The sequence below is a fragment of the Rhinopithecus roxellana genome, chromosome 7 (assembly GCF_007565055.1).
Source record: "Rhinopithecus roxellana isolate Shanxi Qingling chromosome 7, ASM756505v1, whole genome shotgun sequence".
In the NCBI taxonomy this organism is placed as follows: Eukaryota; Metazoa; Chordata; class Mammalia; order Primates; family Cercopithecidae; genus Rhinopithecus; species Rhinopithecus roxellana.
In genome coordinates, this window is record NC_044555.1 from 21,500,672 (window position 1) to 21,523,151 (window position 22,480).

At 55.4% G+C, this 22,480-nt stretch overlaps 2 protein-coding genes across 9 annotated transcripts; one reads left to right on the top strand and one right to left on the bottom strand.

Annotated features, from left to right (window-relative positions):
• The first annotated feature begins 699 nt into the window (after window positions 1-699).
• CCDC120 (coiled-coil domain containing 120) lies at window positions 700-18,164 on the top strand. 8 transcript variants are annotated; one of them, XM_030934563.1, is made up of 11 exons: window positions 700-1,087; window positions 10,070-10,221; window positions 10,352-10,442; window positions 10,584-10,717; window positions 12,024-12,164; window positions 12,531-12,825; window positions 13,196-13,258; window positions 13,621-13,795; window positions 13,914-14,012; window positions 15,403-16,317; window positions 16,769-18,164. In XM_030934563.1, the coding sequence occupies exons 2-11, from the start codon at window positions 10,153-10,155 to the stop codon at window positions 16,881-16,883; spliced, it is 2,097 nt and encodes a 698-aa protein (XP_030790423.1). In that variant the 5' UTR covers window positions 700-1,087; window positions 10,070-10,152; the 3' UTR covers window positions 16,884-18,164. The 8 variants fall into 8 exon arrangements, with proteins under 8 accessions (XP_030790423.1, XP_030790416.1, XP_030790418.1 ...); XM_030934556.1 differs by having other exon boundaries at window positions 10,070-10,234; window positions 15,403-18,164; XM_030934558.1 differs by having other exon boundaries at window positions 10,070-10,175; window positions 15,403-18,164.
• Window positions 18,165-19,451: 1,287 nt separating this feature from the next.
• Window positions 19,452-22,464, bottom strand: PRAF2 (PRA1 domain family member 2). Its single transcript, XM_010362595.2, has 3 exons — window positions 22,140-22,464; window positions 20,729-20,946; window positions 19,452-20,302 (listed from the first exon to the last, which is right to left on the bottom strand). The coding sequence occupies exons 1-3, from the start codon at window positions 22,316-22,318 to the stop codon at window positions 20,163-20,165; spliced, it is 537 nt and encodes a 178-aa protein (XP_010360897.1). The 5' UTR covers window positions 22,319-22,464; the 3' UTR covers window positions 19,452-20,162.
• Window positions 22,465-22,480: the final 16 nt, after the last annotated feature.

Genomic DNA, 22,480 nt, shown 5'->3' on the forward strand with positions numbered 1-22,480 from the left:
AAGGTGGCTGAGTCAGAGGGGTCCATGGAACATGGTTTGGAGGTAATGTGGGTGACTGTTGGAATTATTTTGTGGTGCAGGTGAGGCCCACGTTCAGGGTAATTACGAATGTTTGGACTGGTGTTGGGGGCTCCTGGACAGCCATTTTGGGTCAATGGAATATGGCTTGGAGGGTTCATGGAGAGGGGTTTGGGGTCAATGGAGGGTGTTATGGGTGCACATTGGAAGTAGATAGCGGGTGATTTGGACATGCTGTTTGGAGGGTAATGGTTTCAGGGCTGATTGCAGATGGTTTGGTGGAGCAAAACTGGGGGTAGTGTAAGGTAGTTTATTGCTACAGCTTGGGTGTCCATAGTGGGTGGACTGGAGGTACCGCTTGGAATCAACAGACAGTAGTTTGGGGATATAATTTGGAGGATAATGGAGGTTGGTTTGGAGTGCATTTGAGGGACAATAGGGAGGGTAGCTGGGGTTTAGAGGTGTGGGGATAACTTGCAGAGAGCAGCTTGGGGTACTGCTTGCGGTTCCCTAGGGGACGACTTGGGGTGAGGGGCGCCAGTAGGCTCCCTGAGGGGGCGTGGCCTCGGCGAGGGAGGGCTCCGCCGCCCTCGAGAAAGAGTGTGCGCACGCGCTCCCAGCTTGTTCGCTCCTGGCGCTCCCAGAGCAAGAAAAAAAAAAAAAAAAAAAAAAAAAAAAAAAAAAAAAAAATCCAAGACCCGAGCCGGCGCCTGCGCACTTCGTCTCCGCCGCTGCTGTGGTCTCGCGCCCCGCCCCCTGGTCCCCCCACCCCCTAGGCTCGGCTGAGCGGCGGAGGTGGCCGTGCCGCTGGAAACCGACAGACCCGAGTTAGAGGTGGGGGCGGGGGTCCGTCGCCCGCGGCCGGGCCGGCGCTCCCCTCCCACCCTCCCCGCGACCCCCGTTTGGTCCCCACGGCTAACGGTCACGCAGCCAAACACTGCCCACAGGCAGGGCGCGGAAGGGAAGCAAGCGCGCGCCCGGGGACGAGCAGGGCGCAGTGAGGGAGGGGCGCGCCCACTACCCCGGCCGGCCGACACCGACCCCGCCTACCGCTGTGCTGGGACCCTTGGTGAGTAACCAGCCCCGCCTGCGGAGGAAGGGAGGGGACAGGGTGGGGTGAAGGCCCGGAAACGCCGACGGGGCGTACCTGCGCGCGCACCCGTGACCTCTGACCCCGTGGCCTCAGCCCTGACCCCTTCCGACCTGACTACATCTTTTTTAAACCTCAACCCCTGTTGGCCTTGGCCTCAGTACCTTCCGTCAGAGCTCTGACCTAACCGTATTCTGGCCTGGTATGATCCTCAACCCCTGTTTTGTTCCCCCTAAATCCAGTCCTGACCCTAAACCCCATCCAGTTCTGTCCTGGGGATCTTTGACCTGACCCTGATCTTTGCCCGACCCCGTCTCATCTCTGAAACATCTTGCCCTATCCTAATGCCCAACACTGACCCCGGTTTCTGCCCTGATGCTTGACCTGTCTGTTCCCTAAACTCTTATCCAGTCTCTGAACCTCTACCAGTCATGTCCTGTCCCCCTAACCACAGTCTGGTCTAGTTCTGTCCTGATTCCTGCCCTCTAACTTCTGTCCTTTCTCTGCACCCTATATGATATCCTCTCCTATATACTCGTGCTCTGCATCCTGGCTCACCATCTTTAAATACCCCCGTCTCCTGCCTTGTCCCTGCCCCTGACTCTGTCCTGTTTTTCCCTCTTTTCTTGTCCCATCACCATACTCATTCCTATCCTCATTGTGTCTTGGTCTTTTCCTGTTCCTGACCTCCATCCTGAACCTGCCCTTTTCCCTGTCCCCTCATTTGACCACTGGCTTAGCCTTTCCTAGTCATGTCTGCCCCGCTGTTTTGTCTCTTTCTTGTACTTTTTCTCTGACCCTTGTCCTGAACCCCACCTTATCCCATCCCCTGGCCAGTGTCCTGGCTCATTCCCCATCCTGCCTCTTGACCTCCATCCTGTAATAACTCTGGTTCTATCTTGTCCCCTACGCTCCTTCCTGTTCTCTCCCTTCCTATCCCAGCCCCAGGCTGTTCTCCCCCTTACCATGCCCCTCCACACTGTTCAGATCTTCTTCTTTCCTAATATCCATTTGCCATCCCTTCTGAGCCCAGGACCAGGTCCCATTATACTGTGCCTGGAACTCGAAGATTCTGCTGTTACCAGGACCTCTGAAGTACATCCCAAATGCTTCTCTTAGCAAGAGCAAGCAGCCCTGTGCACCTTGCGTGGCTGATAGGGGTTTTTGTGTGTAATCTCCTCTACCCCCACCCTAGTGATCTCACATAGAGCTTACATTTCTCTTCCTGCCCCAGGAGGGCATGCAACTGTTCCTACGCTGCTGCCCTCTGCAAGTGTGAAAGAATACCCTAAATTATTCAGTGACTCTCTGGGAGTCTGAGAGGTCTGGGTCATGTTTGCAGCCTTGCTGTGTTGGGGACTGCCTCACGTTGTGGGAGAGTTGAGAAAATATGAAGAGATGGGGGATGCTGGGGTATGTATGAATCTTCTAGGCCATGTTACCCCTATTCCCTGATCTTGATTCTGGGTGCATGATCCCTGTTTTCCCGGCCTGAAAGAGAAGAAGTCTATTCTAGGCCAAGGCTTCAGGACTTGGTATAGAGGAGGGATGGGGTCAAGGATTCATCCTCCTTCTCTCAGCAGTAAGCAATAAAAATCTTGGCGCTAAGTCCAGCCCACCGTTGTGGGGCTTGTCTGTGGGAGAGAAGGCCAGGCAGTCACTGGATGTAAGAATCAGGCCTGTCCAGTAGTAACAGTAACAACAATAATGCAGGGTTCCCCTCATTGTCCGAATCTCCTTGATTCTGAGGATGATGGGGAGAACTTGGATGGCTAGAGGGTAATGTGTTACTCAATTAGGTTTCGTTCCTGCATTTCTCACAGAGACTAGTGAGTTTGAATAACAAGATGCCAGACCTATCTTATTTATCCTGAACATCTACCCAAACCTATTGATAACCACGCAAGCATTCCTCACTGTCCCAATCTATTTGGTACCTGAATTCTGAGAGGGAGAGCGCCCGAAGTTCAGACAGTGAAACCTACCAAGTTATCTGAAGGTATTTTGTTTTCACATCTTACATAGTGAGTGGGGAAAATTGAGATAATGAAGAATAATGACTTTAACTCAAAAATATATCCAAATCTATGAACTTTCCTGAGCTCCAGGGACAAGAGTTGGGATAGTGAGGGTACCCTGTTATATAAAGGTTCCTGCATTTTGCCTGGAGAGTAACGAAAGTTCAAGAATGAGGGATACCAGTCGTATCTCAAAAATGTTTCTAAATCCATTCAGTTCTTGCATTTGTATGGTGAGAGTTCAGATAGTTTCTCTGAATGTATTTGGTTCCTGCATTTTTGATGTTGAGAAAGGACAGGTTGAATCATGAGGGAAAACAGCTGTTTCAAATATGTCTCATTTGGTGAGCAGGGAGGGTACCGTGTCTAGTTAGCAAGTAGGATTTGGAAGCTGAGGGATACTAGTTCTGTCTCAAAAATGGATCTGAGGCCGGGGGCAGTGGCTCATGCCTGTAATCCCAGCACTTTGGGAGGCTGAGGCGGGGAGATCACGAGGTCAGGAGTTCGAGTCTAGCCTGGCCAAGATGGTGAAACCCCGCCTCTACTAAAAATACAAAAATTAGCCGGGTGTGGTGGCAGGCTCCTGTAATCCCAGCTACACGGGAGGCTAAAGCAGGGAACTGCTTGAACCCGGGAGATGGAGATTGCAGTGAGCCGAGATCATGCCACTATACTCCAGCCTGGGTGACAGGGCGAGACTCCGTCTTAAAAAAAAAAAAAAAAAAAAGGCTGGGCGCGGTGGCTCAAGCCTGTAATCCCAGCACTTTGGGAGGCCGAGACGGGCGGATCACGAGGTCAGGAGATCAAGACCATCCTGGCTAACATGGTGAAACCCCGTCTCTACTAAAAATACAAAAAACTAGCCGGGCGACCTGGCGGGCGCCTGTAGTCCCAGCTACTCGGGAGGCTGAGGCAGGAGAATGGCGTGAACCCGGGAGGCGGAGCTTGCAGTGAGCTGAGATCCGGCCACTGCACTCCAGCCTGGGCGACAGAGCGAGACTCCATCTCAAAAAAAAAAAAAAAAAATTGCGTTTGAATACATTTAGTCTCTGATTTTGGATAGCAAGAGTTCACACAAGTTATCTGAGGAAAAACAACTGTTTCAAATGTATCAAGTGAGACTGAAGGACACTAGCTCTGTCTGGAAAAAAATGTATCTGAATGTATCTACTTGATTCCTGACTTCCTGTGGGGAAGAATACTTGTACGTGTGACAGCCAACATAAACTGAGCTCTTCCCAGGCACTGTTCTGCACAAGCTTTAAATGTATTAACTGATTTAATGCTCACAATAGCCTCGTGAGGTACATACTGTTATCATCATTCCCAATTGACAGAGAGGCACAGAGAGGTTAAGTGACTTGTTCAAGCAGTCACACAGCCAGTATAAGTGGCAGAACTGGGTTGAATCCCAGACTCACCATTTACTAGTGATACCAGGGTCACGTGAGGCCCAGGACCCAGCTGGGATGGGGCTTAGAGGTTGGGTCGTCTTCAAGGCTGTTAAAAGTCATGGACCAGGGCAATGATGTGTGCTAGTGACTCTGCCCCATTTGTCTGCCGGCCCAGGAGGTCCGGTTACCTGCTCTCCCCCAGTTACCCTCACAACAGCTCACCTCTGTGTGAGTGTATTAATTGTTATTAGTAACAGTCATTAATGACATGGTGTGTTTCCTTGCACTTTGAAATGCCTTTCAAAGTTACTTGGCCTCCATTGTCTCTGTAACCACCTTTTTTTTTTTTTTTTTTTTTTGAGACGGAGTCTCGCTCTGTCGCCCAGGCTGGAGTCTCGCTCTGTCGCCCAGGCTGGAGTGCGGTGGCCGGATCTTGGCTCGCTGCAAGCTCCGCCTCCTGGGTTTACTCCATTCTCCTGCCTCAGCCTCCCGAGTAGCTGGGACTACAGGCGCCCGCCACCTCGCCCGGCTAGTTTTTTTGTATTTTTTGGTAGAGACGGGGTTTCACCGTATTAGCCAGGATGGTCTCGATCTCCTGACCTCGTGATCCGCCCGTCTTGGCCTCCCAAAGTGCTGGGATTACAGGCTTGAGCCACCGCGCCCGGCCTGTAACCACCTTTTACCCATTTTACAGATGAGGAGACCTAAGCTTTAAGACTCAATCTACATTGCCAGCCAGATTGTCATCCCTCTTGGCTCTGATTTTATTATTGTCCCGCTTCCCAACATCCTTGGTGGCCCACAAGAGGTGGGAGAGGCTGTGGCCGAGAGGACACTCCCCACAGACACTCAATGCCCACCTTACCACTGCCCGCCTCCACCAGCCCCAGGCAGTGAAGGGGGGAGGGCCATGAAAGGGGCCTTTGTGTTCCATGCTGAAAATCTCACACCCAGGAAGAAAGGTGGGCAGGGATAGCGGGGGTCCTTAATAGTGTGAGTCTGGGGCGTTGCTGATTCAGAGTGAGCTCCTCTCTAGGCTTGGCCCATCTGCAGCTTTCCTTACTTCAGGTCATGGTGTGGGCTGCTGCAGGGGGCTAGGTGGGACTTGGGCCCTGAGGTCACAGAGCAGATGGTCCTGAAGGGAGCGCAGGATGTGTGCTGTATGCTGAGACTGGCCCAGAGCCCAGGTGGTGGTGGTGGTGGGCAGGGTGAGGGGAGGCAGGAACAGTACATCGTAGGGACTCAAAGCTCTCATTTCCTTGTCTGGCATGAAGCCTAACTCTCCGAAGAAGAGAGACCCAGCATGGATGTGAAGAAGCATGAGCCCCCTTCCCTACTTCTCTTCTAGCAGGAGTAGCCTCTGTCTGCCTCCCAGCCAGGACCTAGTCCCTGGAAATTCTGATTTCACTTGCTCTTCTGCCACTGTGATCTGAATTGGGCCTCTTCACCTTTCCAAGCCTCAGCTTCTGCATCTATAAAATGGCTGTGAGGAGGCTGGGTCTGTGCCATCCTCCTACATTTGTAGGAACCAAGAAGGGTCAAAACCCATAAGTGTTTTGTAGGGCATAAGTTGTGCTTGATTTATTGAGATTATTTCTTCTGGAGCCACAGAAGGATCTTGAGACCTGGCCTCTCCTTAGAAAGGTCGACTTCCTCTGTTCCCAACTTGGGAAACTATTCCCCAGTGAGGGTGGGAATTGCCCCAAGGCCTTCTACCACTGCCTTGCCCTGGGAGGAAAGGGTAGGCGCCTCAGAATGTGATGCTTATTGCCAAGAGACAAAAACCCAGTTTACACCCGAAGCCTCCCATGTACTTTACACCTCTATGGCCCAGATCCAAGGTGTCCCTTGGGTGGGCAGCGTCTAATCCTCTGGGAATTTGAGCAGTAGGAGAGGCAGCTGCTACTCCCACCACTCTCAGCCCTTCTTCCCAGTTTTCTGCTAAGTGTATGGGGTGAGGAGGCACATGCCTCCATGCCTGGCCAGTTTTTTAAAATTTTTTTGTAGAGATAGGGGTCTCACCATGTTGCATAGTCTGGCCTTGAACTCTTGGCTTCAGGCGATCCTCTCAAAGTGCTGAGATTACAGGCACCAGCTACCCTGCCTGGCCCAGGCTGTCTTAGACATGCTGGGCACCGTGAGTGGACCTGGCCCTGAAACTGCCCCCAGGGGTGACCCTAGTCCTGGTGGCAGACAGGCAAGGGTTAAAAGGTGTGGGCTGGCCTAGTTCCTGGCCAGGTAGGCTGGGCCATTACCTAGTGGGAGGTGGCTAAGGCATCTGCCACTGCTGCTCACTGCCACTACCAGCCGGAGCCAGGGCCTGGTCGAGACAACTATTTTTGAGGTATCTGAGGCTACCCCACGGCACTCTCTGGCATTGGTGAGCACCTGGGAGCAGTGGGCCCAGGGTTCGAGGGGGATGAGGGCACTGGGGAGCTGGGGCAGTGTGTACTGAAGTTCCCTTCGCTAGAGAGCCAGGTCTGTGGAAGAGGCACACCAACAATGCAGGGCAGGGTGGCAGGGGGCGGGGGTGTGTGTGTAGGGGCAGTGAGAATGGAGGGCCTGAGGACGGGGGCAAAGCCCAAAACACCAATTTCCTTTCCTGGCACCGAGCTGATTCCCGGCCGGAAATGGATGAGGAGGGATCGGGGAAAAGAGAAGTATGAGTCCCCCCTTCTCCACCCTATCTCTGCTTCCTTTCCTCCCCCAGGAGTAGCCTCTGTCCTCCCCCAACCCAGGGCCCAGCTCTCCAAGAAAGACCAGACTGGGCTACTAAGAAACCATTACTCAGGCACCTGCCTGCCTACGCCTGATTTGTTCACTACAGTGGAGGAAGCGGGGGCTCTGGGGAGGGGAATGGCCCAGACATTGAGAGTTTGTATTTGCTCTAATAGTGGCAGGATGTGGAAATGTCCCCCCAAGTGTTGGGGTGCCACCCAGGTGAGGTATCTTGGTTGTAAACAGTCATTACAGCCAGGAATTTCTTTCTCAGCTGTGGTGTCAGAATGGCAGACCTGAAAAACCTGCCGGGCCCGCCTCTGGGTGTGCGGGGTGCCCTCTGCTGCTCTCCTGCTGCAGCTCATCCCTGGGATAGGATGGGGGCCATGGGGTCACTGGTGTGGGGAGACCTGGGGTTGGTGTGGGGGTGTGCTGGGGAGGGGTTTGCTGGGATCCCTTTCTCACCATCTGGGTGGGGACGAGGCCCCAAGGCAAGTATGCAGAGGGCAGGTGAGCGGAGGCAGAGGCTTAGGAACTGGGTGTGGGGGTGTGGGGCGGTGACTGTCTAGCCTGCCCAGTGACCCCATGACTCATGCTCTAACTATGTCCCCCCGAGGTCGGGCTGACCGGGAGGAGTTGGGGTTCCTGTGTGGACCCTGTCTGGACTTCTAGGATGCTCTGAGAAACTAGAGAAGAAAGGATTGGCTGGGTGCAGTGCCTCACGCCTGTAATCCCAGCACTTTGGGAGGCTAAGGTGGGTGGATCACCTGAGGTCAGGAGTTTGAGACCAGCCTGGCCAACATGGTGAAACCCTGTTTCTACTAAAAATACAAAATTAGCCAGTCATGGTGGCGTACACCTGTAATCCCAGCTACTCTGGAGGCTGAAGTGGGAGAATTGCTTGAACCTGGGAAGTGGAGGCTGCAGTGAGCCAAGATCTTGCCACTGCACTCCAGCCTAAGCAACAGAGCCAGACCCCGTCCCCCCCCCCCCCCCACAAAAAAAAAAGAGAATTGAAGCAGCCCAGCATGGGATTGGGACCAATGATGGCAAGGGGAGCCATGGACAGAGTTGGGTTCCTGTGGGGGTGGAGGAAGATTCCAGGGAACCCTGTGAGAGTTCCTTGGGCCTAAATGGGGGCTGGAAAGTTGGAGCCCCAGTGAACTGGGATGTCGAGGAACCCCTGCCATGCTGGGAAATGTCAGACCTTAGATGAGTGGGGATGTGAATGCCTCTGCTGGGGCCTAGGTTTGTCAAAAGGCTTTAGGGACTGATCCCCACCCCTGCTGTTGAAGGCAGGGCACCACTGCCTCAAGAGAGGGGTACATGCCCTATGGGGCAGGTAGGAGGACTGCAGAGAAACATGACACTTTATAAGCAGCTTGGCCTCACCCCACAATATACAGATGGGGAAGGGGCTTGAACCCATGCCTCTTGGTTGGCTGGGTCTTCCTCACACCAGGCTAACATCATGACAAGCTACCGACTTCAAGGTAGGTGATAACGGGAACTCTGTGGCCCCATAAAGCCCTCGCAGTCACCTGACACCTAGGTTAGGCCAGGTGGTGGGAGGTGATATTACTTGGCTGCCCCGCTGGGGACTGAGCATGATGTGGAAGGGAGGGAGCAAACTCCAGAGGAGGGGTGGCCAGCCAAGGCAGGCTCCATGGTCAGCTGAGCCATCGGGCAGAGAAGGAGGCAGGAGGCAGGTGGTTCGTTATTTGCAGGTGTGGACTTTGCTTCTCACAAATCCCAGCAGGAGGACTTCCCTATGCTAGGCTCAGGATAGGCTGTCGTGGGGAGAGGAGCTGGAGGGACCCTGGGTCAAGTGAACATTCTCCTTGCTGCACTAGAGCTACAGAATGGAGTTGGGACAAGCACAGACCCACAGATCTGGGCTTGAACCCTGGCTCCACTGCCTCCTCATTCGTTTACTCCGTCTTTTATTCATTCAGCTGGCACCCATTCATTGAGCACTTCTGCGTACAGCCGTGTTCAGGGTGCTGGTGATGCTGATGAAAGTGGGACAGATAATGTTTCTTGTCCTCGTCGATGTTCCAGGAGGCACAATCTCTTGTTGGACAACTGTTTGTGAGAGGATATAACTGTGGAAGTGATACTTAAGCTCTAGAATGAGGCCGGGCGCGGTGGCTCAAGCCTGTAATCCCAGCACTTTGGGAGGCCGAGACGGGCGGATCACGAGGTCAGGAGATCGAGACCATCCTGGCTAATATGGTGAAACCCCGTCTCTACTAAAAAATACAAAAAAACTAGCCGGGCGAGGTGGCGGGCGCCTGTAGTCCCAGCTACTTGGGAGGCTGAGGCAGGAGAATGGTGTAAACCCGGGGGGCGGAGATTGCAGTGAGCTGAGATCTGGCCATTGCACTCCAGCCTGGGCGACAGAGCGAGACTCCGTCTCAAAAAAAAAAAAAAAAAAAAAAAAAAGCTCCAGAATGATAAGTGTGATGCAGGGGCTGGGGTGGTGAGAGGTTGAAGAAAGCACTTCAGGCAGCAGCCACAGCCTGGGCAAAGACCCTGAGGCCTGAGGGACCAGGGAGCTTATGAGGAAGTTGGTGGAGTTAGAGCGGTTCTCATGAGTGAGAGTGTAGGACCAGAGGGGTGGTTCTGGGTTATGTCTGTGGCTGTGGGCCAGTTATTTCACCTCTGTGCCTGCCTATCCTCATCTCTAAAATGGGAATACGAATCTTTCTGGGTGGCTCTGAAGATTTAGTGTGGCATCATAGGTAACTATTGCAGGCACCCAGGTGTTGACTGCATGTCCATTGTTGTTATAGTTGGTTGAATCTGTCCCATTAATTCTCCTTTCCCAGGCAAGACTCGTGGCTGTGACCCATGGGCCTCTGAGGAGGCGTTGTAAGTCCGCCCAGCTCCCCACTTGCTGTGCTCCCACTCAATGCGAAGGGAACCAGGGCCAAGGTACCAGGGCCAAGTGGGTCCAGACATCCACACGGATTCTGAAAGGGCAGGTCAAGCAGGCACGTGGGGCCCAGGTTACCCCTTATTCCCCGCTGCGGCATGGGAAGCTGGGAAGGGCTGGGTGTTGGGGTATCATGGGACGTGCTTCCTTAATGGCTCCTGTGTGTCACTGCCAGACTTTGTCCAGCCATCAGCCACGGCCTCTCTGCAGCACCAAGATGGAAGTCAAAGGTCAGCTGATCAGCTCTCCTACCTTCAATGCCCCAGGTCGGTGGCTCCTTCCCCTCCTGCTGCCCCTCCCCTGCTCTAAATCACCACCTGCTTGCTCGGGAAGAGTCAGTCCCTTGCTCCACAGCTGCTCCAGAATGCCCTGGCTGTCCCACTGATCTTTGCTCCCTCTGTGTCCAGCTGCCCTGTTTGGAGAGGCTGCCCCCCAGGTGAAGTCAGAGCGTCTGCGGGGGCTGCTTGACCGGCAGCGGACCCTGCAGGAGGCCCTGAGCCTGAAACTTCAGGAGCTCCGCAAAGTGTGTCTCCAGGAGGCGGTGAGGGCCTGGCCCTAGGGTTATCAGGCGGGGAGGTTGGGAGGAGGTGGGAAGCTGGGGGCCCTAGGTAGACAGACTTGGGTGGCAATTCCTCAATCACTTGTCTTGGCTGTAGATTCCCTGTCACCCACTTTCTCCTCAAAGCTCAGCTTAGATATGTTAGAATGAATGAAATATGAGGCTGGGTGCTGTGGCTCACACCTGTAATCCCAGCACTTTGGGAGGCTGAGGCAGGTGGATCACCTGAGGTTGGGAGTTCGAGACCAGCCTGACCAATATGGAGAAACCCTGTCTCTACTAAAAATGCAAAATTAGTCTGGGCACAGTAGCTCACGCCTGTAATCCCAGCACTTTGGGAGGCCGAGGCGGGCAGATCACGAAGTCAGGAGATTGAGACTATCCTGGCTAACACGGTGAAACCCCGTCTCTACTAAAAATACAAAAAATTAGCCGGGTGTGGTAGTGGTCACCTGTAGTCCCAGCTACTTGGGGGGCTAAGGCAGGAGAATGGCTTGAACCCGGGAGGTGGAGCTTGCAGTGAGCTGGGATCACGCCACTGCACTCCACTCCAGCCTGGGCGACAGAGCAAGACTGTCTCAAAAAACAAACAAACAAACAAACAAACAAACAAAATTAGCTGGGCGTGGTGGCTCACGCCTGTGATCCCAGCTACTTGGGAGGCACTGAGGCAGGACAATTGCTTAAACCCGGGAGGTGGAGGTTGTGATGAGCCGAGATTGCACCATTGCACTTCAGCCAGCCTGGGCAACAAGAGTGGAACTCCACCTCAAAAAAAAAAAAGAAAAAAGAAATATGGTAATACAGGCCCACTGTTGACTATTTCAAATCCAACAAACTTCAGAAAACAGGTTCTGTCCAAAATTTGGCAGCACAATCTGACCTGAACTGGCACAGGGCGATCTGTAGTTTCAGTTTACCCCTCTTACTATAATGCCCACAGTGTGCCAGAAATAATACTATAGCTCAGACCATGCAGCCACAGCCCCTGAAGGGAGTTATGTAATACTTAGGATCTCAATGGTGTCCCCTTTATAAAAACGAAACAATTCTGGATTCCAAAGCAGGTTTCCCTGCCTCCCATGCCCACCACCCCAGGGGTTTGGGCCACTGAAGTTTGGGCACACCTGCCTGGTGGAGATACTGGGAGGAGGAAGGGGAGTGTCATGCGTGGGTGCTGAGCCGGACCAGGCTCCTGGTAGGACTTCTGTAGCTTCTGGGATCATTAATGCTTCACCCCATCCTTCCAACTAACCCTTGGTAGTCTCTGACCCCTGCCTCCCACCAGGAGCTGACTGGCCAGCTGCCCCCTGAGTGCCCACTAGAGCCTGGTGAACGGCCCCAGTTGGTCCGCCGGCGGCCCCCCACAGCCCGTGCCTACCCTCCACCGCACCCCAACCAAGCACACCACTCCTTGTGCCCTGCTGAGGTGAGCAGATGGGTGTGGAGAGCAAGAGGGTGGGGAGAGGGGACAGGTACAGAGGAGTAGCCAGGAGGAAGGTGTGGGGAGGGGGCTTGTGGCCAGGTGAGGGAAAGGCTAAGATGAGAAGGAAAAGGGCTTCTGGAGGTAGGTTCCTGCGATGAGGGAGGATGCTGATCCCTAACTGTCAGGACAGGCCTCCCACCCTCAGGAAGATAAATCGACCCAGCCCTTCACCGAGAGGCCCTGACCCGCCCCCTCCCCGAGGTGAATAGGCCTGAATAGGCTGCAGGAAGTACAGGCCAGCCTCTAGTGGGTTTGGCCCCACCAGGTCCCTGTTCTTGGCCATTTCCAACATTTGGATGGGCCCGACAGGAGCTGGCTCTTGAGGCCCTGGAGCGTGAGGTGTCAGTGCAGCAGCAGATCGCGGCAGCCGCCTGTCGCCTGGCCCTGGCCCCTGATCTGAGCACCGAGCAGCGCCGGCGCCGTCGCCAGGTCCAGGCAGACGCACTGAGGAGGCTGCACGAGCTAGAGGAGCAGCTCGGGGATGTCCGGGCCCGCCTTGGCCTCCCAGTGCTCCCGCTGCCCCAGCCACTGCCACTGTCCACGGGGTCAGTGATCACCGCCCAGGGAGTCTGCCTGGGCATGCGCCTCACTCAGCTCAGCCAAGGTGAGCATCCCCTGGTGAGGGTGGGAGAGTGGACACTGGCAAATGAACGTGGTAGGGCTGGGATGGCCGAGTGACCAGTGAAAACCGGGAGGTAGGCACAACTCAAGTGGCCCAACCGTGAGAAGAGTTGTGACAAACTGGCTTACCGGAAAGGACAAACTGTGGGGGACTGATGAATATCTGCCGGGACAGTCAGGAACCAAGCTGGGGTGGTCTTGGGCTCTGGTAAAAGCAGATTCTTGGGAAGGGAACAGGATGAGGCAGAAACTGGCCAGAAGGTAGCCCAAGTAGAGGTGCCCACCCAGTGGTGTAAGGGGGCGGCACCCAGGCCTGGGAGTGAGAGGCCCACTTCTCCCCCTCTCACCTATAGAGGACGTAGTTCTGCACTCAGAGAGCAGCTCCCTCTCAGAGTCTGGGGCCAGCCATGACAACGGTGAGGACTCCTATCCCCCAAACCTGTCCCCGACTCCTATGTCCCCTCAGCCCATCCCCTTTATTCATCCGACCACATCCTGCATGATCAGCCCATCCTTTGATGCCCAGCCCCTCCTGTGCTGCTTCAGCTTCTCCTTAGCCATGCTCCATCTTCCTGTGGGTCCCCCATCTTCTTAGCCTCACCCCACCCCAGCCCCCAGCCCCACAGCCCCAGAACCTACTGGTCAGCCTTAGCTGCTCCTCAGCCTGCTTAACCTGTCCCAGCACTTTGCCCCTCCCCATGGCCTTGCCCACCAGCCTGTCCTGCCCACTCTGGGCCCCCCTCATTGAATTCTATCCCACTTGCTCTCTTCCATTCAGAGGAGCCCCATGGCTGCTTCTCTCTGGCCGAGCGCCCCTCACCACCCAAGGCTTGGGACCAGCTGCGGGCAGTATCCGGGGGGAGCCCTGAGCGGCGAACCCCATGGAAACCACCCCCATCAGATCTTTACGGGGATCTGAAGAGCCGACGGAACTCTGTGGCCAGCCCCACCAGGTGAGAATGAGCCCCTCCTCCCCTCCGCGGGAGCTGGGAATGGGATAGCAAGCTTGGGCTGGCAGAGGGTCTGCTGGTGGGTACAGTCTCTAACCTAGGCCTGCCTGTCTCTGTCTAGCCCCACACGCTCGCTGCCCAGGAGTGCCTCCAGTTTTGAGGGGCGAAGTGTGCCTGCCACCCCAGTCCTCACCCGGGGCGCTGGCCCCCAGCTCTGCAAGTAAGGGGAATCAGGGTGGCCTGGAGGATCAGAGGGGAGGGAACCATTAGTTCTCACTGGAAGCTTGAGGACGGCATTATCAAAAGGTGTGGGATCGCTGGGCGCGGTGGCTCACGCTTGTAATCCCAGCACTTTGGGAGGCTGAGGTGGGCGGGTTACTTGAGGTCAGGGGTTCAAGACCAGCCTGACCAACATGGTGAAACCCCATCTCTACTAAAAATATAAAAATTAGCTGGGTATGGTGGGGCATACCTGTAATCTCAGCTACTTGGGAGGCTGAGGCAGGAGAATCGCTTGAACTGGGAGGCAGAGGTTGCAGTGAGCTGAGATCAAGATTGTGCCATTGCACTCCAGCCTGGGCGACAAGAGCAAAACTCCGTCTCAAAACAAAAAAACAAAAGGTGTGGGACATGGAAGGCTGGGAGTTAAAAGTGAGCAGGCATCTCGGTGGATAATGGGTAGGGATTTGGGGCAGAAGCATCAAAGTTTTGAGTATGGGCTTTTCTGTGCATTTTGGACAAGCCATTCTCCTTTTCTGAATCAGTCTCCTCATTTGTGAAATGGAAATAATAGTATGTGCCTTTGAAAAACATGGACATAATAAGTTCTGGTTAACATATACTGAGTGCCTGCCACCTGCTAGGAATTAGTGGCACCAACTCATTCAATCATAATGAGATCCCTATGAGGTGGGTGCTATTGTTATTCCCATTTTATAGATGAGACAAATGAGGCACAGAAAGGTTAAGTAACTTGTTAGTAAACTGAAGTCCTGGAGTTTGAGCCCAGGCAAGTTTTACTCTAGAGTCCATGCTTTTAACCATTGTCGTCTTCTGCTGCTTAAATAGAGTGCCTACTTTCCCCAGGCTCTGAACAAAACCAAGTCCCCGTCCTTGTGGGGCTTGCATTCTGTGAATGGTGGCTGTTGGGATGGTAGCTTTGGGTGGTTCATACATATGGTCGGATAGAGAATTCAGGCAGCGTTTTACGTGTGGGCCCTAAGGCCTAGGACTCAATCCTGGAGGCCATGGGAGCCGTGAGAAGGGCCTTAGCATGGGGAGGGGTCAGCTGGATTAGGAAGAGCCCCCTGCCCGGCACCTACTCTGCTAGCCTTTCCTCTGAGTCCCTACACAGATTTACACCTCCCTTGGAGCTAACAGTGCCAGGCCTCCCCCACGCATTTCTACCCCCGACCCCCTAGCCTAGGACAGAACTTCAGCTGCCCTTTACATGTCACTACCTGCCACCTTTATACACACAGTTTCCAACCCTGGGCCCATTTGGAGATGTGAAAGTGAAGGCTCAGAAAGGGATAGGGTAGGGAGGGCACTGCACGCCTTCTGCCTGATTTTTCTGACCCTATTCCCATGACCCTCGCCTCTCACCTCAGACCTGAAGGCCTTCATTCTCGTCAGTGGTCCGGCAGCCAGGACTCCCAGATGGGCTTCCCCCGGGTGGACCCTGCCTCCGATCGCGCCTCCCTCTTCGTAGCTCGCACCCGCCGCAGCAACAGCTCTGAGGCCCTGCTGGTGGACCGAGCTGCTGGTGGGGGAGCTGGCTCCCCACCCACCCCTCTGGCTCCCTCTGCCTCTGGCCCCCCAGTCTGCAAGAGCAGTGAGGTGCTGTATGAGCGCCCCCAACCAACCTCTGCCTTCTCCTCCCGCACAGCAGGCCCCCCAGACCCTCCCCGGGCCGCCCGGCCTAGCTCAGCTGCCCCTGCCTCCCGAGGTGCCCCCCGGCTCCCTCCGGTGTGTGGGGACTTCCTCTTGGACTATTCCTTGGACCGAGGTCTGCCCCGCAGTGGTGGTGGAGCAGGCTGGGGGGAGCTGCTGCCTGCAGCTGAGGTCCCAGGACCCCTCTCCCGCCGGGATGGGCTCCTCACCATGCTCCCCGGCCCACCACCTGTGTATGCAGCTGACAGCAACAGCCCCCTCCTCCGCACCAAGGACCCCCACACCCGTGCCACCCGCACCAAGCCCTGTGGCCTGCCCCCAGAGGTTGCCGAGGGCCCTGAGGTGCATCCAAACCCTCTGCTGTGGATGCCCCCACCCACCCGTATCCCCTCGGCTGGTGAACGCAGTGGCCACAAGAACCTGGCTCTGGAGGGGCTGCGGGACTGGTACATCCGGAACTCGGGACTGGCCGCGGGGCCCCAGCGCCGGCCTGTGCTCCCCTCCGTGGGCCTGCCACACCCACCCTTCCTCCATGCCCGCTGCTATGAGGTGGGCCAGGCGCTGTACGGGGCCCCCAGCCAGGCGCCACTCCCACACTCGAGGAGTTTCACGGCGCCCCCTGTCTCTGGCAGGTATGGGGGGTGCTTTTACTGATGGGTAGGGGTCTCTTAAGGCAGATGGCGAAGATATCCAGGCCAGGGAGTGGCTAGTCATGATAGCTAATGAATTGGACCATGAGGAAACTAGCTGCCGTGATGGCACAGGGTCACTACTGCACATGACCTGCATTAGTCCATGGGGTCCTGGTGGAGGGGATCTTGGGCACTGGTAGCAGCAATTCTTTATCAAGTTATAGGCTGAAGATGAGCCTTGAAGCCAGGGTGCTGGGAGGAAGGGACATCTCATGCCCCTCGCCATTTTCTTCCTTGTTTCTCCATGCCGTGGAGCCTGAAAGTGCTGTCCTGTGCCTGCCTCCACCTCTTTAACGAGCCTCTTTTCCTTTCTTTTTATGTGTCTTGTCTGTCTTTTCCTCTTCTTGTCTTCCCCGCCCTGTCCTCCGGATTCCTGCTACCCCTTCTAAAGATACTACGCGGACTTCCTGTATCCCCCGGAGCTGAGCGCTCGTTTAAGTGACCTGACGCTAGAGGGGGAGCAGTCCTCCAGTTCTGACACCCAGACCCCGGGGACACTGGTCTGACCCCTTCTGATATGTCCCTTGTTGGCTTGGGCACGATTCCAATCTGGGGAGCACATAGCTGACCTCGCTGGGCCCTGGGGTGTGGTTGCTCTCAGTCCTGAGCGCAGTGCGCCAACCTAATCTTCCAAGGCCCCTGGCTCCCCGTAGGCCCAGGAAGGTGTCTGACACCCTGCTTCTTCTCTCACACTGTGCTGGGGACTGGGGGCCCTCAGCCAGCTTAAAAGAGAGAGGATAATGTCATGGGGACCCCAAGCTCCTTCATCCATTTATGTTTACAGTTGTGACTTAGGTATTCACTGTCTTCCTCCAACACTAGGCGTTTTATAAAAGGGAAACTGTGATCTCATCTGGTTGGGTTCATTCCTGTTGCCATGCCCAACCGGGTTCCATTCAGTAACCCCCTCCATAAAATGGACCATATCGGGTCTCAGGGCCATTTAGGGCAGCCAGGAGACTCCAGTGTGAACAGAAATCCCTGCCACGCATTGCCAGGGCAGTTGTTGGGGCAGTGGGCTCTCTGCCCACACTTGGAAGGACTGCAGTCTGGGTGGGATGCCTGAAGGGGACCAACCCCGTCTGTGCCCACGGCCTCTGCCCTAACCACCCCCAGTCAGGAGGCCCCACAGGAGGGGCAAAGGGCAGAGCCATCAGGTGTGCCGTGTCCTGGGATCCTGTGGGGGTTGAACCTGGCATCTACCAGACCTGGCACTGGTAGATGCCAGTAAAATCCTCAGGTGAGGTCTGGCTACAGGCCGCGGGCCGCTCACCACTCACACCTTCCTTGGCTTTCCTTCCATCCACACCCCCCCCTTTTTTTTCTTTTCCTTGAGACGGAGTCTTGCTCTGTCGCCAGGCTGGAATGCAGTGGCACAATCTCAGCTCGCTGCAACCTCCGCCTCCTAGGTTCTCCTGCCTCACCCTCCTGAGTAGCTGGGATTACAGGCACACGCCACCACACCCAGCTAAGTTTTGTATTCTTAGTAGAGACAAGGTTTCACCATATTGGCCCGGTTGGTCTTGAACTCTTGACCTCATGATCTGCCCACCTTGGCCTCCCAAAGCACTGGGATTACAGCCGTGAACCACTGCACCCAGCCCCCATCCACCACTTTTAAAGCAAACCCACACAAATTGTGTTTTCTATGATACCTGTCTGTGACTTTCGGAGCTGGGGGTTCCCCTACCCCCTTTTCCTGGTGTTAAACTTTTCTTTTTATACCAATGGATCTGGGCCCAAGACATTACCCACACTGGAAGGGGATTTGTATAATAAATGTGTAAACTGAACCCATGTGTTGCTGCTGCTCTGTCTGCCTCACCTTGAGAGCCCACACCTCTAGTTAGGACCAGATAATATATTTTTACAGGAAAAAAACATACCTTGGGAATAGCCTGTGATAGTGTCATCTGTTTTGACTTTACTTGCTTTGTGATGTGGGGCAACTTCTTTGCCTGTCTGCACTCAGATTTCTAGCCAACCTCAAACAATAACTCTTGGTAATATAAATGATGATAACAAAGACTCTGTCCTTAACCTCCCTATGCATTGTTTTTAATTTTTTTTTTTTTTTGAGACAATGTCTCACTGTGTTGCCCAGGCTGAAATGTAGTGGCGCAATAACAGCTCGCTGCAGCCTTGACCTCCCAGACTCAATCTTCCCACCTCAGCTGCCTGAATAGCTGAAACTGCAGTTGTGTACCACACCATACCCACTAATTAAAAAAAAAAAGTAGGCTGGGCGCGGTGGCTCACGCCTGTAATCCTAGCACTTTGGGAGGCCAAGGCGGGCAGATCACGAGGTCAGGAGATTGAGACCATCCTGGCTAACACAGTGAAACCTCGTCTCTACTAAAAATACAAAAAATTAGCCGGGCGTGGTAGCACATGCCCATAATCCCAGCTACTTGGGAGGTTGAGGCAGGAGAATCACTTGAACCCAGGAGGCAGAGATTGCAGTGAGCCAAGATCACGCCATTGCACTCCAGCCAGGGTGACAGAGCAAGACTCTGTCTCAAAAAAAAAAAAAAAATTGTAGAGATGGGGTCTCATTATGTTGCCCGGGTTAGTCTCGGACTCCTAGGCTTGAGCAGTCTTCCTGCCTCAGCCTCCCAAAGTGCTACCACGCCCAGCTTTTTGAGACAGGTTCTCACTGTTGCCCAGGTTGGAGTGCAGTGGCACAATTAGCTCACTGCAGCCTCTACCTCTTAGGCTCCAGCCATCCTCCTGCCACAGCCTCCCAAGTAGCTGGGACTACACACCACCATGCCCAGCTAAATTTTAATTTTTTTGTAGAGATAGAGTCTTGCTATATTGCCCAGGCTGGTCTCAAACTCCTAGCCTCAAGTGATCCTCTAGTCTCAGCCTCCCAAAGTGTTGGAATTACAGGCATGAGCCACCACACCTGTCCTTCCCTGTGCTTTAATGCTGATCCAGAGGTAAGTTTCAAGGAAGGGCCTCAGAGATCACCTCTTCAGCCTGCATATTCAGGAAGAGTCTAGCAGAATTGAAAAGTAGAAGGCCACTTCTGTCCTTTGAAATGTATAAGAACTTTACCCAGGAGGCTCAAATTGGCATGAGAGATGCAACAGGCTTTATTGTTGCAGCAACACTAACATATATGCCCCATTCCCTGCTGAGGCCTGTCCCCACCTCACCCCTTGGTCGTCGATGATGTGGAACATTGGGGTGAGGGGCAAAATCCCTAAGCAGAGCTGGAGGGAGGCAAGTGGGACTGGTGAGGGTCGGGATCACCTGGGACCAGGGGTCCAACAGTCAGGATACCCAACTCCATCCACACAGGGGCATGGAACACTTGGGTTTTGAGTTCAAGATTTGGCAATGTCTTGACCTGGGTTGGAAGGTAGGGTGGGGTCTGGAAAAGCTTTGGTCCAGGATTCAAGATTTGAGAGTGCTTTGCCTCAGGCCCCAGTTTGGGACTGAGCATGGAGAAGGATGGATGGGAGTGTCTCTGGGTTCACAATTTGAAATTGGCCATGGATGCTCTGGCCTGAAGCCCCGGTGCTGGGGCTGGATGTAGGTGGCTCTTGGTTCTAGGTTCAGGGCTGGGGAAGACTCTTGTCCCTAGGTTATGGAGGCTGGGTGTGAGGGATATCTTAGTTTGGGGCTGGCGTGGGGGTAGGGTGGTCATAGATGTCCTGTTTTGTTTGGGCAGGGGGCTCTAGGCTCCTGTTTTAAGTGCTGGGAAAGGGCTCTGGGTCCCAATTATGGGCTGGGGGTGGGGTGGTATTCTCCAGGTCCTGAGTACAGATCCCAGGGGCCTAGGATCCAGCCTCCTGCTCTTGTCCCAGCGCCTCCAGTAGCAGGCCCATTGGCGTCCGCTTGAGACCAATGCTCTCGATCTTGTTGTCAATCTTGTTCTTAAGGTTGCGCAGGCGCAACGAGGCGTGCACCAGGATCACTGTGGGCGGCACCGAGAGGGGTGGTCAGTGGAACAGACCTCAGCCTGCAGCCAACCGGGGCCCACCGAAGGGAATTGGCGCGCAGGCAGGCCAATCGAGTGGTGAGCGGCCAGGACGCCTCAGATACTGAAAGCGTGGCCGAGTAATTGGCTTGGCAACGTGGGCATGGCCGGGGAAGGCGCCCGGTAACGGGGACGTGGCCAGTGGAAGGCACTTAACACCAGGAGTGAGATGGGAAAGGCGATAATAAAAGGGGTGTTCCCAGAAGGGGGAACGAAGTCCGGGAAGGCGCTTTTAGCGGGGGCGTGGTCAGGCCCTCGGGTTTCCCAGCCCCCTCTCAACCCGGGGACCGGGGCAGGGCTGGCCTGGTGCCTTAAGCATGTTCTGGCCGCTTTCCTGGCTATCTCGGGGTAGTGGAGACTCACGAAGCACCGGCCCGGCGATGCTGAGCAGGAAGGTGCAAGCGCCGCCCACGACCCAGAGAACCAGGAGGCCGACGGCAAGCACTGCGGCCAGGCAGGCAGCAGGGTGGCTGCGGCGGCAGCGGCGCACAGCTGCGCGGGTCTCAGCTGCCCACACCAGTACGCCGAGGGCCACCGCCACTACCAGCGCGCTCAGAAGCGTGTGCAGCGGACGCACGTACCTGCGGGTACAAGGGAACTAAGCTAGCCGGCCGGGCGGAGAGACGGCCTCCGGGACCACCACCCACCCTGGGCCCCAAGAGCCAGGGTCTCCCGTCTCCGGACACTCCAGCTCGGCACATCCTCCCACCAGCCCTGTCTCCAGCAGGCCCATCTGCTAGGGGTCCCGACTCACCCCCGGAGACCCCTCCTTTCCTCCCTGTCAATTCCACTGCCCTGTCTTCCTCAAGTCCCCGCTTCAGGCCCTCCCATCCAGCTAGAGAAGACTCCCCACACCCCCGAGCTCCCAACACTTCTCTGGACTTTCCTTCCGACTCTACCCCCACAGGGCCCCTCATCAGCCTGCCCGCAAGCTCCCCCTTTAACCCCAGCCCCTGCAAATCCCTCTTCCAGGCCTTCTGTCTCCACACATTACCCTCTCCCCAGGCCTAGGGTCCTTATAGGAGCCCCCTCCAGGCTTCCTCCCCTCCCAATGCCCTCTCCAGGCTCCCATTTCCCTATAGATTCCTCCCTCCATCATTGCTAGAACCTCTTCCAGGTTGTCAGCCCCACTCTGAACTTCTAGCACTGCTCAAGTCCCTCCTCCAGATTCTCCATCCCTCTCTGGTCTCACGCTTTCCAACCATGGATCGTCCTCCTGGGCCCAAGTTCCCCAACAGGTACCTGCCCCTGGCGCCTTCCAATCATAGCCAGGCTCCCCTCCAAGACCGGATCCCCAATAAATACATCTTCCAAACCCTCCAACTTTACCATCTATTTCCCGGTCTCTGCCCTAAGTACTCCAGGGTCGGCCTCAATCTGGCCCCATCATTCACATTACCCCCCCACCACGCCCCTCGAGTACTCTCAGTCCCCCTTTCGGGCCCTCCTTTTTTTCCGGTTTACCTTCCAGCCCACTTTCCCCTTCAGTCCCACACTTGTCTCCATCTTCCCCAGATCTTCCCTCTAGACCCCCATCCCCCGCAGGCCCTCCTCATCAGCCAGGCTCCATCTCCCTGAGGCCCTCCTCATAACCAGGCTCCACCTCCTTCAAGGTCTCCCTTCCAAGCCCCTCAGGCCGTCCATCTCTACTGACTTCGCCCTTCCCGGCCTTGCATCCCCACTCGGGTTCCCTGTCCTGGTCCTCAAAGACCTGTGGGTCTACCCCCCCACGCTCTGCAGACGTCCCCGGCCAACCGGCGCCTCCCTCCCTCACCCGGCAAGAGCGAGGCCGATGCCGAAGCAGAGAAGGTAGTTGGTTTGGTAGTAGAGGAGGTTGTTGATGACGCGGTGGCACCATCGCTGCGGGTCGCATGGATCCGGAGCCGCCAGACGCGCCGACCCCAGAACAAAGTCGTCCAGGGCGCGTAGCGGTGGCAGCCGTACCTCCGACATCCTGCCGGTTAATGTGGCTGGACCAGCCAGGAGGGGGCCGGACTACAACAACCGTTACGCCCCTCGCCACCGCGGGGCACACCGGGAAATGGAGTCTGGGCTGGGCAGCTATTTTCCTAATCTCCTAGGTGGATTGCGCAGGGGCGGCGATGCACGTGACCG